Source organism: Pseudorasbora parva, chromosome 21, assembly GCF_024679245.1.
Source record: "Pseudorasbora parva isolate DD20220531a chromosome 21, ASM2467924v1, whole genome shotgun sequence".
NCBI classification, from domain to species: domain Eukaryota; kingdom Metazoa; phylum Chordata; class Actinopteri; order Cypriniformes; family Gobionidae; genus Pseudorasbora; species Pseudorasbora parva.
In genome coordinates, this window is record NC_090192.1 from 15,123,023 (window position 1) to 15,145,049 (window position 22,027).

General features: G+C 37.6%; 1 protein-coding gene across 1 annotated transcript; it reads right to left on the reverse strand.

The window, feature by feature from the left end:
* Positions 1-6,616: 6,616 nt before the first annotated feature.
* Positions 6,617-18,501, reverse strand: sult1st6 (sulfotransferase family 1, cytosolic sulfotransferase 6). The gene is made up of 7 exons (XM_067429847.1): positions 17,878-18,501; positions 12,149-12,277; positions 11,923-12,020; positions 11,643-11,769; positions 9,117-9,211; positions 8,797-8,977; positions 6,617-7,174 (listed from the first exon to the last, which is right to left on the reverse strand). The coding sequence occupies exons 1-7, from the start codon at positions 18,059-18,061 to the stop codon at positions 7,059-7,061; spliced, it is 930 nt and encodes a 309-aa protein (XP_067285948.1). The 5' UTR covers positions 18,062-18,501; the 3' UTR covers positions 6,617-7,058.
* Between the last annotated feature and the right edge of the window lie 3,526 nt (positions 18,502-22,027).

Below are 22,027 nucleotides of genomic sequence, written 5' to 3' on the forward strand. Positions count from 1 at the left end.
CCCAGGCTCGCATGGCAAGCTGCCTCAGTTCTCCTGCAGACATATTTTCAACATCTACCAGGAGTATGAGTGGTTTCCTAACAGTAGGGTAAAGATTACTTACAAACAGACTCTTAAACATAACATCCTCCTCTGCCTTGGGGTCATCTTTGCCAGCAAAATACATTTTCCTTAAGCGCTCATAGTACTCTCTGGGAGACTCATGGCGGCCTTGCTTAATTCGGAAAGCTGAGAGACGAGAGGCAGATGGGTTCTGATGTAGAGTATACTCTACCAGAAGAGCTTTACACAATTTGTCATAATTGTTAGCAATATCTGGGCTTTGTCTTTCCATGAAGCCATGGACAATCTGTGATGTGGTCTTTCTCAAAAGAAAGACTTTGTCTGTCATGCTGGCCTCAGGAAAGTATGTCAAGGCTGCATTTACATCCTTTAAATACAACTCTATGTTGTGTTTAGTTGTCTCAGGGTTAAAAACCTCTATGTCATGTGCTAATTCTCTAAGAATATGCAGTCTGTTGCTAGATGGTAGCATGTTAGGAAGCTTAGGTAAGGAGCGGAAAGTTTTAGGAGAGTCACTCACAGTTAGGCTGCTTGAGACTATGACATCACTGTCCTGATGATGCTTTCTCTGTTCAAAGCTATACAACAGGGGGTCCCTACCAGCTGAACCAAAGGAGCGGGGGTGCACACTTTGTAGTTCAGGTTTCTGCTGGGGGAGGCACTTGACTCTATCCAGTTGACTTATCCTGTCTGTATGCTCAATTTGTTGGAGTTTCTTCAGCTCAGAAATTTTGAGCAATGCTGAACTTAACTCAGCTTTAGTCCTTGTCTCACTAGAGCTCAGAGAATTTAACTTCTCTGTCTGTTCTAGCAGGTCATTTTGGGTATGGGCCAACTCTGTCTGCAGAGTGACCATGCCAGTTTTGACTCTTTTAAGTTCTGCTTCCTGAATCTCAGTAATAGACTGTAAGCTTTTTGTCTCAGATGACAATCTACATATTTTAGCTCTTAATCTCAAATTATCCCTACGCAGATCAGACAGGTCATTTTTGAATTCCTGGAACAAATCTTTATTCTGTTCTTGGGCGAGGGATATTTTGTCTGTGGCTTGGTTTTGTTGTACAGGCCAATTTAGTGCTAGGCTAGAAAGAAGCTTTATTAGTGAAGCGCCCTTTAAGGCCTGGCCCACTGCTTCAGCGGTCATATCAGCCATCTTTATTTAATATATATACTTGTTTTGTGTATATATAATAAATAAATACACCACCCAAACTAGCTAAACTCTGAAAGTTTACCACAAGTGTAAGCAGCTCTAAGCCACTACGACAATGAATGTCACACACACTAAGGGGTGAGAATTCTAGCACTTGTCTTCAATTTGTCAGAAGGCACTACCCTTATCTGACACGTTCATAAAAATTATAAAACAGTATGGTAGACTTAGGTGAACACCATATGCTATTCTTATATTAGCAATTAGTTATAATTAACAATTACAACGTGTGCTAAAAAACATTGCGAGCTCTGTGCCACAATACAATTCTATACACTTTGCAACTTATCCTAGTCATAAACCGTACCAAGGAGTTGAGCAGGGAAACAATCAATCAGGCTTAGAGAGAACCACTCGTTGCGATGCAATTGGTTTCTGACTAGGTGAAAGACTTAGTTTCCTGCTAAAGTTACTTCCTTTTTTATCTTTCAGTGTATTAACTTGTGTTGACAAAACAGAAGGCTCATTTCATTCTAAGTTAGCCCACCCAGGGACGCCAATTATGTAGTGATTTTTACTTTTGTCCACCCAAGGACACTAAGTAAGAGAGTGATTGGTACTCACGTCACCGCTGACGTTGTGAATTTGGATCACACGTCACTTAAGGTGTGGTTATGAGTACATCAGATGACCACCTTCCCCCCCTCTTAGTTTGGGACACTAGTCAAGGCCTTTTACCTTGGCTGTATGAGAACACTCCGCACAGGAGGCTGCCCAGTCATTTATAATGAATGTAAAGGGGGAAGAGTTGGTCAGCTGATTTATCTGAAAGATTGGTGAGATTTCTAACTTGTAGAGCCTTTTCTGCCTTATCAGCACAAGGAAGACACAATTGTAATAAAATAGATTTTATTAACAAAAGATAAACAGAACAATTAACACAACTACTAAATGAATACAATGAATGATAAAGGAATAAAGTGCGTACAATGCGTAAAATACATGTGAGTAAGTTAAGTGTGGCTATAGAAGAGATACGTTATCTTACGGAAAGATAAACTGTTGTTTCTCTGAAACTAAGGTGAAGAACCTTATTATGTATCAAACAAATAAACGAAAGATTATTTGTTATTAACTAGCATCAGTTAAATTACCTCTAATGTAAATTAGAAAATCATATACTGATAATAATCAACAATGCCAAGGTCTCTAGAAAGAGGTTTGGTTAAGTGATATTTACGTTCCACGTGGTTGAGTAAGCAGTCCGATGGTGATGACTTCTTCCAATGGTTTTGCTGGGAGACAGTGCAGTGAAGAAAGGAGCTGGAATCTGTTTCAACAGCCTTGAACACGAAGATCTGTGGGATGCGGATCTCCTGGGGCACCAAAGGGTCCTAAAATCTGGAACACGCAGATGAGGCCCTGAAGTAGGTGCAGAAGGTCCTTAATCTGGAACACGCAGACAAAGGAACCTTGAAGTAAAGGTTTGCTCTCCTGAGCTTAACCTTGTTGCAAATGTCTCTGTGTGTCTTCTGCCTCTTTGGACCAGACACTCAGAAGTTGGTCAATCTGCTCTGTTCTCTTTAGCATGGAGACTCGGGACGTGCTGTAGTCGTCTCGCTGGACTAAAACTCTGAACGTAGTGTTGGTTAATGTCTCTTTCCTCACAGGCTGGAGGCTCAGAACGTTGTCGTATCTGTTGCTGCCTCACAAGCTGTAGATTCAGATCCTCGGATCTTGTGTTGTCTCTCTGGTTAAACCAGAGGCTCAGAACTTGGTTGCTCTGTCAAAGTCTAATCCTCGGCGGACAGACTCAGAACTTGGTGAACTGTTTGTCTCTCGGATGTGGAGACTCAGAACCTGGTTGCTCTGTCACAGTCTAATCCTCAAGGGACAGACTCAGAACTTGGTGAACTGTTTGTCTCTCGGATGTGGAGACTCAGAACCTGATTGCTCTGTCACAGTCTAATCCTCAATGGACAGACTCAGAACCAGGAGTGTCTATTGAAAGGGTACCTTTATCCTTTTCCGAATAGGAGGAGATTGCAATTTGGCGCTTCTCCATTCCAGTGTTGCAATTGGCTGCTGGCATCAGAGAGGGCACACAGTGTGGCCCACCCTTCTTTCCCCTGTGGAACTCATTTGCATACTGTACACAGTTAGAAGTCTTTAAAGGGTCTTTAAAGTTCATCAATGCATTTCTCACTTTCCAAACCACCATCAGAATACCCTTGGCAATATACTAAACACATAGACACCAAACATGATGGAAAAAGATTGAACTGCCATGTGTTCATTCATTTGTTCATTAACAGCTGAGTTTGTGGAAGATGTTGCATTACAAATAGCTGTCACTGAGAATACTTATTTCTCTGAATAAGTATGAAATGGATGTGTGTAATTTGTATCAGTCTTAAGGTTTCCAAACATAGTTGTGAATGGATTTGGATGGATCAGTTTTGGTCTTTCTTTGTTTCACCCACTACTGCTGAAGTCCCGAGGAATGTTTATGGCCGTCACAAATCAGGTCATTAGGGATCCGTCTCTAGATGGGTGAAGGGCAGAGACTGCATGTGGACCAATGAGAAGTCCTGTCCTTCCTGGGCTTGGTACTAGAGGTCTTCTTCTTGCCCTCAAAGAGGTGTCTGGATGTTGTCCAAGCATCTTTATCTGATGGGTTGGACATCTTGTTTGTGCTAGTCCAACAATATCCAATCAAAATGGAGCAAACCTTTGTCCACTGTTATGGGCAAAGAGGGGCCCGGCCATAAACTGGGCCCTGGAATTCTGCTGTCCACTACAGCTTCATCACTCCATCTCTTCTCCACCAATCAGCTGGTGTGTGGTGGGCGTTCTGGCGCAATATGGCTGCCGTCGCATCATCCAGGTGGATGCTGCACATTGGTGGGGGTTGAGGAGATTTCCCCCCTTCTGTAGCTAAAGCACTTTGAGAACCCAGAAAAGCGCTATATAAATGTATAACTAATTATCATTATTATTATTATTATTATTATTATTATTATTATTATTATTATTATTATTAGTAACGTTATAATATAACTTTCAACACACTCAAATGTATTTAGTATGATTGTTTTAACCACTGGGTTTAAAGCACTGGGTTACCTCACATACACAACGAAAAGAGCTAAATCGGCCAACTGCAGCATAAATCCGGCCACACACTGGCTGCGTAGCGTGTCCATTTTTATTTCGGCTCCCATGTTAATAGGTTAGAGCTTGCACATTGCCTGTGTGACACGCTTCTCAGGCGTGGGTTGAGCTGCGCCAAAAAAGCAAGCATGCTAGAAATGGAATCAACGCCTATTTTTCACATGACACAAGTGTGTTGGAAGCATTTCCAGGCAAAATACAATAGGAAAAGTTGTTTGTATGTAATTTTGACATGAATACATGAAGAACTCTTTTCCAAAACGGGATAAACGGCAAATCAAAAAAAATTGAGTTTGTCATGCCATTTTGCGGTGTAATGAACCTATTCTCTGCTCCATCAATATTTGGTTCCAAATGGCTATATTTTCTTGTTTAAATGTACTGCAAGATGCCGTTTCTTTCCAAACCGCTATAAGCATTGAGCCTGTTTTTAGACTAAATGCGATATATCCTCTCGTCTCGTCTTTAGCCCCTGCCCCTTTCAAAGTGAGTGCCTTTTCGATCGCGCTGCGGTACCCCCGCGAACGTGATCCTGGCCGGAACAGAATTCTGTACGGAATGCGATTCTTACCGGCAATCTACAAAACCCCCACCGGGACGCGATTGTAACCAGCAATCGTCTTGATCCATGATGTCATATGCTGCATGCGATGTGTTGCTTGTTGTTGTTATTGTTGTTGTTGTTGTTTTTAAAAAAAAAGACATAAACCAACTAGCTACATATAAAAAAATTATGGATTTGTAGCGTTCTGAAACAAAAAAGTTTTTACTTTTAATTTATAATCAACAATATTGTGGTTTCATTTAAATATCATTGTTTAACATGTTCAGACTGAGCCAGTAGACCATTTTCACAGGATAAATCGAATATTAACAAAATGTATGGGTAAAAAAATGACCTTTTCATGAAAACTATTAAAATGGATTTATAATGTTTTGGAAAAGAGCTCCTCACAAATTATTCATTGCATTTTGATATTTGAAAGTCTCTAGGTTGGCGTACATGTAGATATAGGCCTAACTGTAATTAAAGGTGCACTATGTAGTATTTTTGCAGTAAAATATCCAAAAACCACTAGGGCAGTGCTATATATTTTGTTCAGTTGAGTACTTACAACAACTGTCAATTGCGTCATATCTGCGTTTCCCTCGGTTTTATTTTGCAGAAGCGCTTTTCTCCGAGCAGTGTGAACATGTCACAGCAGCGCCTAGCGAACGCACAGAGTAACGTCATAACATAATTTTAAACACACTTAAATGTATCTAATATGATAAACAGAGTTGCTTTACCTCATAATCATAACCGGAAAAAGCGGAAGTGTGTGTGCCCGGCGACTGTGTCCCGTCATAATAAAAGTCCCTGTACTCGCGAGCCGTGTGTTTCTATAACAATCGCTCCAGCGGCCGTGCTCAGCTCTACAACACTCTGTTCTGCTCTGCTTTACACTACAGTACACTACAGTACAGCATCCATTAACATGATTTCTGCCCGAGTCCTATTTTCCACCGGCTGTGAGGTGAAGACCACATGTAGAGATACTGCGCTTATACGATGTGTCATCAAACTACGCCTTTGTTTAGAATAGGCGCCCTCCAGTGGACGGAAAGTTGCATAGTGCACCTTTAATAAATTATTTTGAAATATTGCACCTGTCAATACAGAACAAAATATTCTGTAGCCTATTTTGCCGTCAATACTGCTGACATTGTCTTTGCTGTATCAGTAGGCTAGGCTATATATTTATTGGTTTTTCATCGGCTGTGGGTGAAGTCTCTTGTCTACTTGCATGCAAATGCCAGCAATAGGACAATCAGCTACAAATGAGATAGTTAGCCCTTCAAAATACTAAAGCAATGGGAATAAAAACCTAAATTCAATCTGTTCATGATCTGAGCATCTGTATCTGATCATGTCTTTTCAGAAAATTTGGACTAAACCACACTTAATTCATATGGATTTGTGAAGTGTCAAAGGGGTAGTTGCATAGCTGTCAGAGGAGTGACAGAAAGCTCTCAGATTTCATCAAAAAGATCTTAATTTGTGTTGATCAAATCAAAATATAAACAAAAGACTTACAGGTTTGGAATGACATGATAGTGAGTAATTAATAAAATAATTTAAATTTTTGGATGAAAATTCCCTTTAACTAACAAAAGTGCCATTAATGAATCATCTTCCAAAAAGCAATATAATTTTTAGAGAGGAAAACAACATAACACAATTAATGGATTTGATGTTTTATGGTATTAGTTTTTTATTGGTTTGTGTAAATTTAAAACATTACATCCAGATCTGCATGATAATATCAACATGGTTATAAAAAAATCTAGATAATCTTAAATTGGACACCATCATGTCCTCTTTTTCTCAGTCCCTCACTGAACAATGGCTAACTTTAGCTCTTTATTTCCATCCTGTTAGGTTCCATCCTGTTAATTTTCTCCTTTACTGTAAATAAATCAAGCTATTAAAACATTATAATGCTTAAGTGCATGAACGCACAAGCTTGTTGCTCAAAGTCTGAGGCCTAAACCTTTATAGAAATACCAATTTAATTTGCTCTGAGAGAGAGAAAACAAAGATTTATTTTCTGTCATGCATATTATTTGTAATAAAGAGATCAGTTGAGTAGTATGTGATATTGCATTTATAGTGTTGCACAAATTATCAAGGGATGCTGAAGCGGAAAGGAATGTCTACATCTTTCATTTGGTTTGCGTAGTCTTCATCAAACATCTTGGATTGAGCTGGGGTGAAATGGTTAACCCAGTCACCGACCTCTCCTGTGAAAACAGACATGCTTAGTCACTCATTTTGAACACAATAGGCTGTATAATTTCTTATTCATCATATACATGATCCTCGGGATACTTGATTATGATTGCTCATTGTGGTAAAACAAAATATTTTTGTATAATGACTGCATTGACTGTTGTATTGTAAATGTCTGGTGTGTTTTTAAAAATAAATTATTACCTTGATGATTGCTGATTGAATTCCTTACAATTATCGATAGGATAGTGTAAGACATGTCAATCTGATAAGAATGCATTCTGCCTGGATGATTGTTTCATCTTGATCATTAATTATTTTCCTAAGGATATGTTTACACAACACCGTTTTCAACTGTGAACCATTTTGGCCATTCATTTACACGAATACAGCCGTTTGGGGACCTGATAACACAAGCTTTTGAAAATGGGTTTCAAAGTGCAAGGTTTTGAAAACGATACTTTTACCGTTTCCATGTAAACAACAAATATGCAAATCTGTGAAAACAGTAATGTCATGTGCATGCGTATTACATGTTCACAGGTGTTTAAGCCACATCTTCAACTACTGCAACAAAATGTAACTATAAATTTTGACAATGTTGTCGTCTGATTTTAGTACATTGTTGTCACATAAGCATACCCTAAAATGGAATGTGACGTTGTGAGTAGAGCTTGTCAGCTGTTGTTTTACATTTACAATTTTTTATTATTTTTTTTTATTTTTAACATTTTTATATTTTACATATTGTGAATTTCTTTGGTTCCTAATACTGAAGGATTAGCTTAATATGGAGATGTTTTTAAAATGTTTATGTTTTGTGTTTGTTATATACCCTGAGGAAGGCTCTCAAGCCGAAACACATCAGTATTTCTTGATGAATAATTACGTTTTCTTAACTGTTGCTCGATTTTAAAGTTAAAATTGTAATATTGTTGAAAAATTGATCTTGCTATAGGCTGATTGTTTTCTATACTGCAATGGACTAGTCTTAGCTAATCTAGAAAAAATATTTTGCATAAAATCAATAGGCTATTTCATATCCCTGTATTTGCTTAAAAGCGTGTCTACTCTTTGTTTTCCTTAAAGTCTAAAAATATTTCTGTATTATAAGTATCTAACTTCCTGGCAGCCATAAAAGGGGTACACCAGTCTTATTTTTTGGGCAATATTAGGTCCTGCTTCTCATTCTATAACTAAAAACATTTACAAGTTTAAATAACTAAGATAAATATCCTCTAATAAGTAGGGGTGTATTGAGACATAACAATATCGTCAAAGTGAAAAGCTGTCTCATGGTAGCATGGCCAGTTGAGTTTGTAACAAAACCTTTTACAGTGCTTGCATTATATTGGTATATTTTACTGTATATGGTAATTCATACTCAGAAATTAGAACTGCGAAGAGAAATTAGATTAGTTAATACGTTTGAAAATGCGCCTGTATTGTTTCACATTTTGTGATGTTCAGTCAGATAAAAGACTATTTTTCCCAGTTTATTTGTCATTGAAGATTTCATAGAAATAGTGTTAAAATATTGTCTTGTCACGAATCCAATATCGTGTATCATCTCTTCTCGTGAGTGTATTGTCACACCCCTACTTAGGGATATCTAGTATGGTTTTATATTAACCTTTTCTCATGAAGGCAGAAATGGACTGATCAAACACTGGTTTTGGGATGTAGGAGTAGTTAGCCATAGGATTTTCTTTCATGACTTGAAAGGATGTCAGCTGCGCAATCCTTTCTATCACATCCTCAGAAACAGACAAGTCCAGATAGTGCATGATTCTCTTAATTTCCCTAAGAGGATTCTTGGTGAGAGGGGAAAAAAAAGTAAAACAAATACAAGAAAGTCAGCCAAAAAAGAAGGGGTCATAAAATAAAAGAGAAGTTAAATAACATTTTAGGAAAATGTCAGGACTATAATGGATATTTTGCATTAAAAAATACCTCCTTCATGTCCTCAAATAGTATGTAGAGAATATTCCTTTCCTTGCATTCCTTCCAGTAACCTTTTACATGGTCATACCAAGAGCCCCAACCTACTGTAAAAAAACATTAGAGGACAGAGTAACCAAAGAATCCATATTAAGCATTACATTCTAAATTATTGTATAGTGGAGGGGTAGTTCACCACAAAAATGGAACATGGTCTCATTTGAAATGGTTGAAACATTAGCCAAATTATTTGCTTCATGGTTGTTCTCACATACAGGTTGGAACAACAAGTAGATGATTAGATGATGATATGAAAATCGTTTTTAGGAGAATTATCTATTGAAATATGTAGGAGACCAGGGACAGTTGTAACAGGGAACGGTTGTAACACCTTGAATTCCTGAAACTTCCTAAAGGAGTTATTCACAAAAGGTTGTTTTTAAGGGGAACAAAATTACTTTTCTTTCTGATGTACTTTTTTGGATGATGTTATGTATGGATGATGTCTTTTTTTTGTTTGTTTGTCATGTAGTATGAAAAAAGGTAATCATTATTTAAAACATGAAATGAATAGTCATCATAACATTTTGAGTATAGAATTGATTCATTATTTTAGACATGTTACAACCATCCCTGACATGTTACAACCGTCCCTGTACACTGGGATGGTTGTAACAGTGGAGAGACTGTATTAAAATAAATTTTGCAACCTGTACATACAGTATTATTCAAAATAATAGCAGTACAATGTGACTAACCAGAATAATCAAGGTTTTTAGCATATTTTTTATTGCTACGTTGCAAACAAGTTACCAGTAGGTTCAGTAGATTGTCAGAAAACAAACAAGACCCAGCATTCATGATATGCACGCTCTTAAGGCTGTGCAATTGGGCAATTAGTTGAAAGGGGTGTGTTCAAAAAAATAGCAGTGTCTACCTTTGACTGTACAAACTCAAAACTATTTTGTACAAACATTTTTTTTTCCTGGGATTTAGCAATCCTGTGAATCACTAAACTAATATTTAGTTGTATGACCACAGTTTTTTAAAACTGCTTGACATCTGTGTGGCATGGAGTCAACCAACTTGTGGCACCTCTCAGCTGTTATTCCACTCCATGATTCTTTAACAACATTCCACAATTCATTCACATTTCTTGGTTTTGCTTCAGAAACAGCATTTTGATATCACCCCACAAGTTCTCAATTGGATTAAGGTCTGGAGATTGGGCTGGCCACTCCATAACATTAATTTTGTTGGTTTGGAACCAAGACTTTGCCCATTTACTAGTGTGTTTTGGGTCATTGTCTTGTTGAAACAACCATTTCAAGGGCATGTCCCCTTCAGCATAGGGCAACATGACCTCTTCAAGTATTTTAACATATGCAAACTGATCCATGATCCCTGGTATGCGATAAATAGGCCCAACACCATAGTAGGAGAAACATGCCCATATCATGATGCCTGCACCTCCATGCTTCACTGTCTTCACTGTGTACTGTGGCTTGAATTCAGAGTTTGGGGGTCGTCTCACAAACTGCCTGTGGCCCTTGGACCCAAAAAGAACAATTTTACTCTCATCAGTCCACAAAATGTTCCTCCATTTCTCTTTAGGCCAGTTGATGTGTTCTTTGGCAAATTGTAACCTCTTCTGCACATGCCTTTTTTTTAACAGAGGGACTTTGCGGGGGATTCTTGAAAATAGATTAGCTTCACACAGATGTCTTCTAACTGTCACAGTACTTACAGGTAACTCCAGACTGTCTTTGATCATCCTGGAGGTGATCATTGGCTGAGCCTTTGCCATTCTGGTTATTCTTCTATCCATTTTGATGGTTGCCTTCCGTTTTCTTCCACGTCTCTCTGGTTTTGCTCTCCATTTTAAGGCATTGGAGATCATTTTAGCTGAACAGCCTATCATTTTTTGCACCTCTTTATAGGTTTTCCCCTCTCTAATCAACTTTTTAATCAAAGTACGCTGTTCTTCTGAACAATGTCTTGAACGACCCATTTTCCTCAGCTTTCAAATGCATGTTCAACAAGTCTTGGCTTCATCCTTAAATAGGGGCCACCTGATTCACACCTGTTTCTTCACAAAATTGATGACCTCAGTGATTGAATGCCACACTGCTATTTTTTTGAACACACCCCTTTCAACTAATTCAACTAATTGCCCAATTGCACAGCCTTAAGAGCGTGCATATCATGAATGCTGGGTCTCATTTGTTTTCTGAGAATCTACTGAACCTACTGGTAACTTGTTTGCCACGTAGCAATACAAAAATATACGAAAAACCTTGATTATTCTGGTTAGTCACATTGTACTGCTATTATTTTGAACAATACTTTATACGCACTTAAATACATTGAAGTAAATGCATACAAGCACTTAAATACATTGTTTTAGAATTTGACAGATTGAAGTTAATAATACAACAAATTGGTTATTCCAGTATAAATGTTTTTTAATCTATGGCTAAAAATGGCAAAAAATGTTACAACTGTCCCTGGTCAACTTTCTCCCTAGTTTTATCTCACATTGCCCCCTCATGAATTTGTGAATGTATCCATCCCAAGGTCCTGGCTCTGGCTGGGTAAGATTCATACGATCAAAGTGGAAGTAGCTTACAAGGTTATCCTTAGCATTTCGGGCCATGTAGATGACCTAGAAAAAAAAAGTAGAGCAACTAGTGGGCATGATTTGTGGTACTCTGTGGTCAGAGGTACTTCAAGGGGTTTCAGCATACACCAGTACACACTTTGACTCTGTGTTTGCAATGATCAAAATTATACTTCGTTGTTCAAGTTGAATTATTACCTTGCATTTATTTTCCCAGAATCCTTTAGGCACTAGTTGAATTGGCAAGTGAGTTTTGATGACCCGCGGTGGTTTCATCTGTTTAAGTAAGTCAAGTCCTAAATGAAGCATAAGTATAAGTATGTACAAGGCATGGATGATGTGTAGACACAGGTTTATTGACATATCCTTCATATAATAAAAACCTTGTGGTAAGTATAGATGAAGCATGCACATAAATGTGTACCTGATGGTATAGGTGGAGGAGCGCAAATTTCCAGAAACGGAATACGCACAGCTGTTGGCGCTCTCTTGCACACCTCAGCATCTCCATTGTGCAGCAGAAGATCAACTATCTCTTGAGTCCAAGTTGTGCCTTAACACAGAGACAAACATTAGACCATTTGTTCTCAATTGGGGGGCTAGAGCCCACCAGGGGGCCTCAGAAAATTTCTGTGGGCCACAAGATGACTTAAAGGTGTCATGAACTGGCTTTTTACATTTTTTTATACTGTTGTCTGAGGTCAACTAATGACATTTGTGTGGTTTTTACATCCAAAAACATAACTAATTAGTTATAGGCTATTTTCTACACTGGTTTTGAGGCTCTCTTCTGAACGCTGGGTTTTGATGGGCGTACTGCACTGATTGGATTGGATAAGATTTGCATATTTAATTAGCTCCCCTGTTAGTTCACATGAGGAAGATATTGATTTGAAAGCGGCACCTGGGATTCTCTCACAGTATATAATAATAATAAACGTCTTTATCAAACAACACAATGATTTATTTCTCATCCACCCGCAATTGATTGGAATATTTTTTCTGTACTACATGGCCTGCACGTTCTGTGGATATAAGCGTGAACAAGAAAATATTATTTCTGCGACCGGCGTACGTTTTGGTTGCCCGTCCGGAAAACACACAGCCCCGGGACTACTATTAGCCTACTATAAAAAAGACGTTTTACTCACAGTTTGTTGTACCATTCCTGTCGGATCCAATATAAAAGGCACAACATTGTGTCTGCAAATCCAGCACTTGAGACTTGTTGACAAACTATTCCGCAGTGAAATGAAGCAAACACACAAACGTTTTTCCCCACTGGAACTTCATTAAAAATAAATGTAGTTTTTTTTTTTTTTTTTTTTTTAAATAAATAAATGTAGTATCACACATTCCTAATATTAGGATCCAAAGGAAGCTTATGCAGCAACTGTGTTCTTCCACAATATCTTCTTCGACATCTCTTTCGTGGTCCGATGAGACCGATTTTTAATGAAGTTCAAGTGGGGAAAAACGTTTGTGTGTTTGCTTAATTTCACTACAGAATCATTTGTAAACAAGCCTCAAGTGCTGGATTTGCAGACACAATGTTGTACCTTTTATATTGGATCTGGCAGGAATGGTGCAAGGCTACTGAATTACACGTGCTTATTATTCTGTAGAGGCAGTGTTTGGCCACTAGATGACGTCAGGATGAAGCACACAATCGTTTTCTGGGCTTGGTGTCAATAAAAGCTTTACTTTGACTAACAAGGAAGTTTTCAGCTCTGAAATTTACAGGATAATCTTATATTACCATGACCTTATATATATCAAAAGATCAAGGGAAAGTTGATTTCTCAATTCATCACCCCTTAAAAATTAATTGTGGCGAAGGGGTTATGGTAAAGCGAGGTCTGCCCTATCTTTTGTCCATCTTTCTGCCGCTGGGGCAGCGGGAAGGCCTGGTCCGGTCTGCTGGAGTACCCAGGGTCCCTCCCCGGTGGTGGTACTCTTCCTGGTGCAAGGATACCCCTTCCGAGAGGGGGAGTACTGTCACGATCTCCGTTCTGCTGCTTAGTCACATCTGCACTACAGATCCCATCATGCTCCTTGAGCCACATATGCACTAGGTTGGCCTTGATCCACACCTGACACCATTCATCTCATTAACTCCCCCTACTTAAGCGCACACCTAGGATATCTACTTTGTCTGGTCTTTTTTAAGAAAGACTGTATTTTTCAAAGTTCCTGTCTCCTTTATATCGCCAGTGTTTCCCTGTCTCCCTGTGTTTGGCAGTACTAAGATACCTACAAGGTGTGTGTATTCCTATTTACTCTATACTCTGAACTGCTATAACTTTTTTTTATTTAACTGGATTACTTTATTTTGCTCATCTACATTAAAACAGACCCTTTGAAATACTTTTGTCTTTTGTCTTTCAAACACACTAAAATGTACAACTTCACGCCATTTAGTATTTACATGCAATGACAAATGGGTCCAGAAACCACTCTCATGTGCATGTTTGAATTCTCTGCTGTAATGCTATCTCATGCATAATACAGAGCAATGATTGGATTAAAGGAGTTCAGACTCATGAATAAATGGAGAGGGTCCAGCTGATGTAGAATCATGCTCACAGCCAGTCACACTAAGCCACACTAAGAAGGCACATTTCTACCTCACATTCCGTCATGTTGCTTCAACTTTGATTTTCAACCCGGAAGAACAGACTTGCTCAGAAAAAAAATCCAATTTCCACTTCTTGGTAAAATGTATTAATGATGTGCAGTCTGTACACATCTCAAAAAAACATTTTTAGGTTTATTTAAAGGTTATGTCAATAATAATAAATAATAAATGTATGTTCACAGTTCTTTATAATTATACCTGACATGCAGGTAAACAAATAAAATATATTTTGTTTCATTTTCTATAATCTTTTTAGTGAGTGTTTTATTTGAATTTATTTTAAAACTTTATACAAAAAAAATAAAATAATAATTTATGGTGTAATTACTTTGCTTTTTATTACACTCACGAAACCCCTACAAGTTCCATCACTATACTACACAATTTACAAGATTATCCTATCAAATCAATGGGATGAATAGTTAGATCAGAAGTAATCTAAAAGTAATCAAAAAGTAATCAGATATTATCTTAAATGTGTAATAAAATGTTCTTGTCATGCGATTTGGAATCGGTAACCAACTACAATGTGCATGTAATCTACTCAGCACTGCATATACATCGGACAGAAACCTTGTATGTCCCTAATCACTATTTTTCCAAAAATAAATAAATATATATCATAAAACAATAATATAAAATCATTCTTGAATGGAATCACTGCCCAGCGAATGTTAGAGATGTGTTTTGTCCAAGCGGCAACCTCCCGCAGTCTCTCGATGCCAACACGGAAATAACTTAGGGTGCTTTCACACTGCGCACCCGGGTTCGATTGACGTTAGAGTTCGGTTGGTTTGGATGATGTGAATGCAGTCTTCCGAACTCTGGTGCGCACCCACAAACCGCACCCGAGTCCGCTTAAAGAGGTGGTCTGGGGTTTGTTTCATGTGAACTCTGGTACAGTTCGCTGCTGATGTGAACGCAATCGTACTAAATCGCGGAAGTGAACCGCTATTAATGACATACAAGTTGATAAAAATGTGTGTTTTGTGTGTTTCACTCATTTACCTGATGAGCGTCACTGACATACTGCAAGCAGAGAGCTGTAGCTCTCATCTCTGCTCGTCTATAGCATTCTTTAGAGCATCTGGAGTGCATTCACGGCAAATATACAAGTGTCATAGCGTACTGAAGCTTTGGTAACAAAACCAAAGGTTCAAAAACAAAAATATGGAGCAGGGCTCCAGACTGAAGCCAAATATATACTAATGTATGTGAATATTAAACTGCAAAATACTATTTAAATAGTACTCCTGCATGTTTTGCGTCTCTGTGTAAATGAGAGTCGCGGAAGCGTGTGCACACACTCGCCCGTATCACTCACGTGCCGTCTTTGTAGTCTCTGCCAACTGCCTTGTGTCACTATATGAGGACACAAAGTCACGAAACCCATGAACCATCACTTCACAATTTACAAATAGTTGGAAACATTTGGGATATTGTAGGTACTCAACTGAACAAAATATATAATACCGGCCTAGTGGTTTTTGGATATTTTACTGCAAAAATACTACATAGTGCACCTTTAAACAATGTTTAATTTTAAACAGCAAAGGCTATCCTTTAAATGTTTATGCATTATTTACATATAGTTTTTATCATCATAAATAATAAACTAATTTAATTGAATACCATTTTTGAAAAATAGTTAAATAAAATAAAATAAATATTTATTTATTTTTGCTGTGGTACCGAAATTGGTACAGAGTACCGTCAAATTTTGATGGTATTGGTACTGACTACTGGAATTTTGCTACCATGACAATCCCTAGTCTCATTCATGGTCGGTTCTCGTATGTAGTGTGAGTAGTTTGTTATGATTCACTGTACCTTCATCTATTTAATTTATATGTGTTTATTAAAAAAAGTTAGTATTTGATCATCATTGTTCAATTCTGTTAACTACCACACCAGTTGTGACAAACTGTAAATGACAGCTTCAGTGATTTATAATGGCAGCGATCTTTGCTCGCTTTCTGCATAGCTATGTTTTTATGCTGCTAAATACACATTGAAATGTTTCTGGATTAACAGCTGTATTTAAATGCACAATTAAATACAATTGACAGAGATAACCACACAAATGGATGGAACAAAACAATCTGATGACAAAATATGTCAAATGATCTGTCCATTAATTTGTGGAGTATAAATGCAAAATAATAGACATGACACTTTTTCTATGAAATGTGTAATGTCCCATTTTGTTGTTCACTTTTATTGTCAGTACTAGGCTTGCAGTTCACAGGGATAGGGTACTTTGTACTGTGTGTGTGTGTGTGTGTGTGTGTGTGTGTGTGTGTGTGTGTGTGTGTGTGTGTTGTGTGTGTGTGTGTGTGTGTGTGTGTGTGTGTGTGTGTGTGTGTGTGTGTGTGTGTGTGTGTGTGTGTGTGTGTGTGTGTGTGTGTGTGTGTGTGTGTGTGTGTGTGTGTGTGTGTGTGTGTGTGCGTGTGTGTGGATGACTGTGTTTGTCTGACCGAGGGAAAAAAAACTTGTGTATGATATGAGATGTTTGCTTAGAGAAAGATTTTGCTCCGGTTGTTAAGATATATTTGTTTTTAAATGTTACATCTAAAAAAAAAATTATTATAATAAAAATAAAAAAAGATAAAAGAATTGGACTAGTAAAGTCGCAAGAAACATGACTTTCTTTCATTTTGTTGAGTTCAAGAGCAACTGGGCAGTCATCTCTTTAACAGGATTCTTTTTTAAGAACATGCTCTAAAGAAAACACATAAAAATAAGGCTAAATCTATTGTGTTAGTTTGAAATAATATTTTGAGGATTTTTTTTGCAGGTGTTTTGTATGCATTGTGCACTACTGCATTGTGTTGTGTAAATGGAAATGTCATGAAATGTAATTATTTGCCAGTACTTTTTCTGTTAGTTTATCGTTTTATTTCTTACTGAAGTCTTCAAGTCTGTCTAAAGTACACATATCTTGTATTTTACACATTCAGTGGGAAGTCCATAACAGTTTTTCTCTTACACCACTTTTACCAAAGCATCTAAAGACAACGCAAGAAATTACCCCTAACTGTGAGCTCCAGCAGACCTAGTCCCTAAAGATAACATTACCTCCAAATGGTTTAAGAATCTGGTCATGAGAACTTGAGACATTTCAACATTAACACATAGTTTGACCGTCAGTATGATCAGAGACTGGCAGAACTCCCTGGATGGAAACTATTTAATCGAATAATTAAACTGATGTCTTTATGTTCACCCATCATGTGGTTCATATTTGTTTTTCATGTGATGTCATGTCAGGACATAGAATCAGTGGATCTTAAACATTATTACATTTTGTATTCTCACAACGGAAGACAGATATCCATTCATATTAACGGTGAGTAAAGGATAAAATGATGTTAATTTTGGGTGGACTGTAAATCCAATGCTCAAATTGTGTCAAGACAGAGTTCAAAGTACACAGTATGTGTAGTCTGGTCATATAGTATGTAAACATTAAAAAGCACTAGACTTTTGGATGATTAGAAAGTAATTTTTTTTACCTGCTTTAGGATAAGTAGAGATGAGTAGGTCTGATGGGTCAGGACAGAATTCCCAGATTGATTTCCAGTTGTCGGCAATGGTGCTCATGAGAGGGACACCCTGAACATCTATTAGAGGAAACCGACGAATAGCATCGCCTGCCCTCCAAATGGCTTCTTCATAGGTCAGCAGTTCCTTTTCCATCACCACAAATACGTCGTCTGGAATATCCTCTTATCCTTTTTAGTCCTCCCTCTTTACTCTTGTTGAAATCTTTCTATTTTAAAATGTCCCCTTGGAGTTATGTGTCCCTGTCTTGTTCCTTTAGGCTCTGCTTTTGAAATTTCATTTATTTAATTTAAATGATCCTTGGATTATTAGCCTTAAATCTACACTTCCCCTTCACTGTCTTTGCCTACTCCTAAAGTTAGTTGTAGTTAGTTGCTTAAACTCTTTTAAATTGTTTTCATGTTCTGTTTGCTGTCCAAAGTGTCTTTCTTCTAGAATTATAGCATTCCTATGAGCAACATTCTTGTGTTTTTTTTTTCTTTTTTTCTCTCTCTCTCTCAGCCTATTTGCTTTTCCTAACTGTCCCTATATTTCTTTCTGCTCCTTGGGCGTTACTGTAATAAGTTCCTGAAGTGCAGGGCACTTATATAACTTGGACAGCCAGGGCTGAATTCCAATCTTTCCGCAATGTTATCTTAACTGTTAATCTGAGTTCAAGGGAGTGTCTGACAAGTACCACTTTAAATGGAAAAAGTGTACAGACCAGAATTCCTCTTAAAGCCCAGAGATTTAGAAAAAGAAGGGAAAACCCCTCAAATTATGTATGTGACCATTTAGAAAACTGAATTTCTGTATTATACTAATCCCGAAGAAAAACTAAAACATAAATTAATGTTTGAAATCCATAGTTTTTTGATCAACAAGCAAAATTCCAGTTGCAATCATTTTACACAAAATAGCCATAAAAAGTCATATAGGTACATACATACAATTTGGTATATGCATGCACACATACATAACCATAAAAATAAAAATATTTTTTTTTTAATAAAATGTTTTAATAAAAAAAGTTTACACTCTTAAAAACATCCATCCATCCATTGTATAGGCTTCCTGTTTATGTATGCCCAGGTAAACAAAAGCTTTTTATACATCATGGATTAAATTGCAGTATTTCAACATCATTTCCATGTTGCTTCATGTACTGCTATAACATTAAAATGATGCTGATTCTACAAGACACAGGCCTAATAAGAAATGTTAATTAAACCAAAGAAAGACTGTCATGTAAGAGTTTCAACCTCCCGTTTAATATTAATTCGCATGTAAATAACATCTACGCATCAACCTTTTACAGACACTCCCTCATCTGGCATGGGTTATCTTTGTAAGTTTTAGTTGTGTCAGAAGTCAGTCTGCCCACAAAGACCAACCACAAACACATGCTGTACAGACTTTGTTCTCCATCATTTGACTTGATCATTATGTACAAAATAAATAAATAATTCAATGAAACACTAAAAAAAAGTTAAGTCTGCTAACATTTTAAGATATTTAGAGCATTAATCATCTATATTTCCTTATGGTAAATGGACTGCATTTATAAAGCGCTTTCAACAGACCCATGGCCATCCAAAGCGCTTTACATATTGCCTTACATTCCCCCATTCATTCATACACGACGGTGGTGTCAAACATGCAAGGCGCCATCCAGCTCGTCGGGAGCAGCTGGGGTTAGGTGTCTTGCTCATGGACACCTCAACACTTGGTCAGGTGGAACTGGGAATCAAACCACCAACCTTCTGGTTTGTAGTCAACCTACATGAGCCATTGCCGCCCTTATGAGAGAGCCGGGCACAACCTAACGCTATTTGACTTGCTCATTTTGTGTAAATCCATTTGGGGTTATGGGAATCATTTTTTTCTCACATTAATATCATGCATGTCTAGTACAATTATGTGGTTTTGTTTCATTAATACAGTGTATACTTTTTTCTTGATATACCCCGAAAGAATGGAAGTGAAATGAGACAACATGCCTCATGGGTGGGGTACACTGTAACATGTAGGGGTTAATTGCAACATGTCCAAATGGCATCTTAAAATGTTATCTGATATAATCAAAAAAATATCCAAGACACTGCAACACCCTGTCAGGGTTTATTGTGCGTCTGTGCGATAGTGACTGGCCGGTTGTGCTCTCTTTTGTATGTATTAAACCACACACAGAGGCTACCTTCCTTTACTTTGTTTTTGCCTCCAAGCTTGTAATCTGATAAAGTTACACAATCCGCTGGCCATGATTGACTGTCGCTATTTGAGCACTAAACTTCTTTGAATCATGAATTTCAGCAGAAACGATAGGGAAGTGACTAGCAATAAAATACTGACATTTTTAATTAAATAAATATTTTCAAGTAAAATAATGGTATGGATTTGTGAGTTTGACAACTCTTTGGCAATCTTTTCTTTCACATCCTGGCATGTGTGGAAAGTGTTAAACCATGTGTTACAACTAACCCCACATTACTTTGTGCTCAGTGGCATGTTGCAAAAAGCTGGTTTCAGTTGTTACCCAGGTAAGTTCAGGATTAGTTTGGGCAAACTCTGTTTTTTCGGGCTCAAGAAGGTGGATTGGTTTATCACCATGGTAACTGACACTGGGTTAGAGATTGCAAACCCAATCTGGACCAATCAGCTGCAGGCAAAGATGCATTAAAGCCACACTCCCTTTATCTCGCCTTCTGATAAAAGCCGTTTATAAAAAGAGAACTTAAGAAATATAACGTGCATCTTTTGTTGGTAATTATTTATTTTATTTATATTATATGAATTATAATCACTTTGAATTCATAAAATATGTTCATACAAATATTATATTAATTGACAAGTGTCCAAATAATAATATAAGTATAATGCATGCATTCATAATTCTTTTAAACAATGTGTATTCATTTGAGCTCTTTGTGAACCTATAATTATTAGGCATATTTTTTAATTCACATGCATTGATATAGTCAGATATTTCTTCAGCTGCTTCGCAAACTTTCGCTGTAGCAGTAGTGTTTATTCCTTGTAAACACATTTAATTTCATACACATTTTCAAAACGATCTCTTAATCTTCAGAAGTGAAGTGAATCAAACGGACTGTGAATGGCTGTTTACCGCATGTGTCACACTTTCAGGTGCACGCATTGAGAGTTCATCGCTAACTCTCCGGTGTTTTACCTAAACATGTCCAATCCAAGCCTGCCGTCTCCCTCTCATTTACTGAAGCCTTCGCGCCTCGATCGCCCCCAGGTCTGCAGCCTCCCCATATAGAGTATAGCCGCCCCTCTGTGTTTTCTAATGGACGCGAGGCAAACTAAATAATAAAATTACACTTCAAATATTTTTTCCCCAAAGTTAGTTTATGTCACTGAAGGCATTACATTACATTTACATTTAATCATTTAGCAGACGCTTTTATCCAAAGCGACTTACAAAAAAGGGGAGAGCAATAGAAGCAACGAAACAAACAAGGCCAACAACCTGTAAGAGCTGTAAGAAGTCTCAATTAATTAGCACAGTACACACAATTTATTTTTTTATTTTTTATTTTATAGCCATCTACAATAGCCACCTACAACAAAAACTCACATACGCAAAATACAGAACACTGGATTTTGATAGCCATGATAACAACCCATTAGGACTAAGGCTGTTGCCCCAACTGTTGTCGTTAATGCAGATTCAGTGGCCCAATGGGTTGGTTTTGTATGGCATTCTAGCTAAACGCGCAGCAATAGCCATCTACAACAAAAACTCACGTACGCAAAATACAGTACACCGGATTATGATAGCTATGATAACTATGTAACACACCCGCCTGAAGGCACAAATCCGGATGAGAGACGTAGATATGATCCAGGAGTGTGCGCTTTTTGGTCGTTACTGTGGTGATCAGTAAGTGCTATTCTGTATTGGTCAAGTGCAATTGGAAAAGATGTGTCTTAAGATGTTTTTTTAAAATGGCTATAGACTCGGCAGCACGAATTGAGATCGGCAGGTCATTCCAACAGGTGGGAACGGTCCAGGAAAATGTCCGTGAGAGTGATTTCATGCCTCTTTGGGATGGAACCACGAGGCGCTGCTCGCTCGCAGAACGCAAGCTTCTGGAG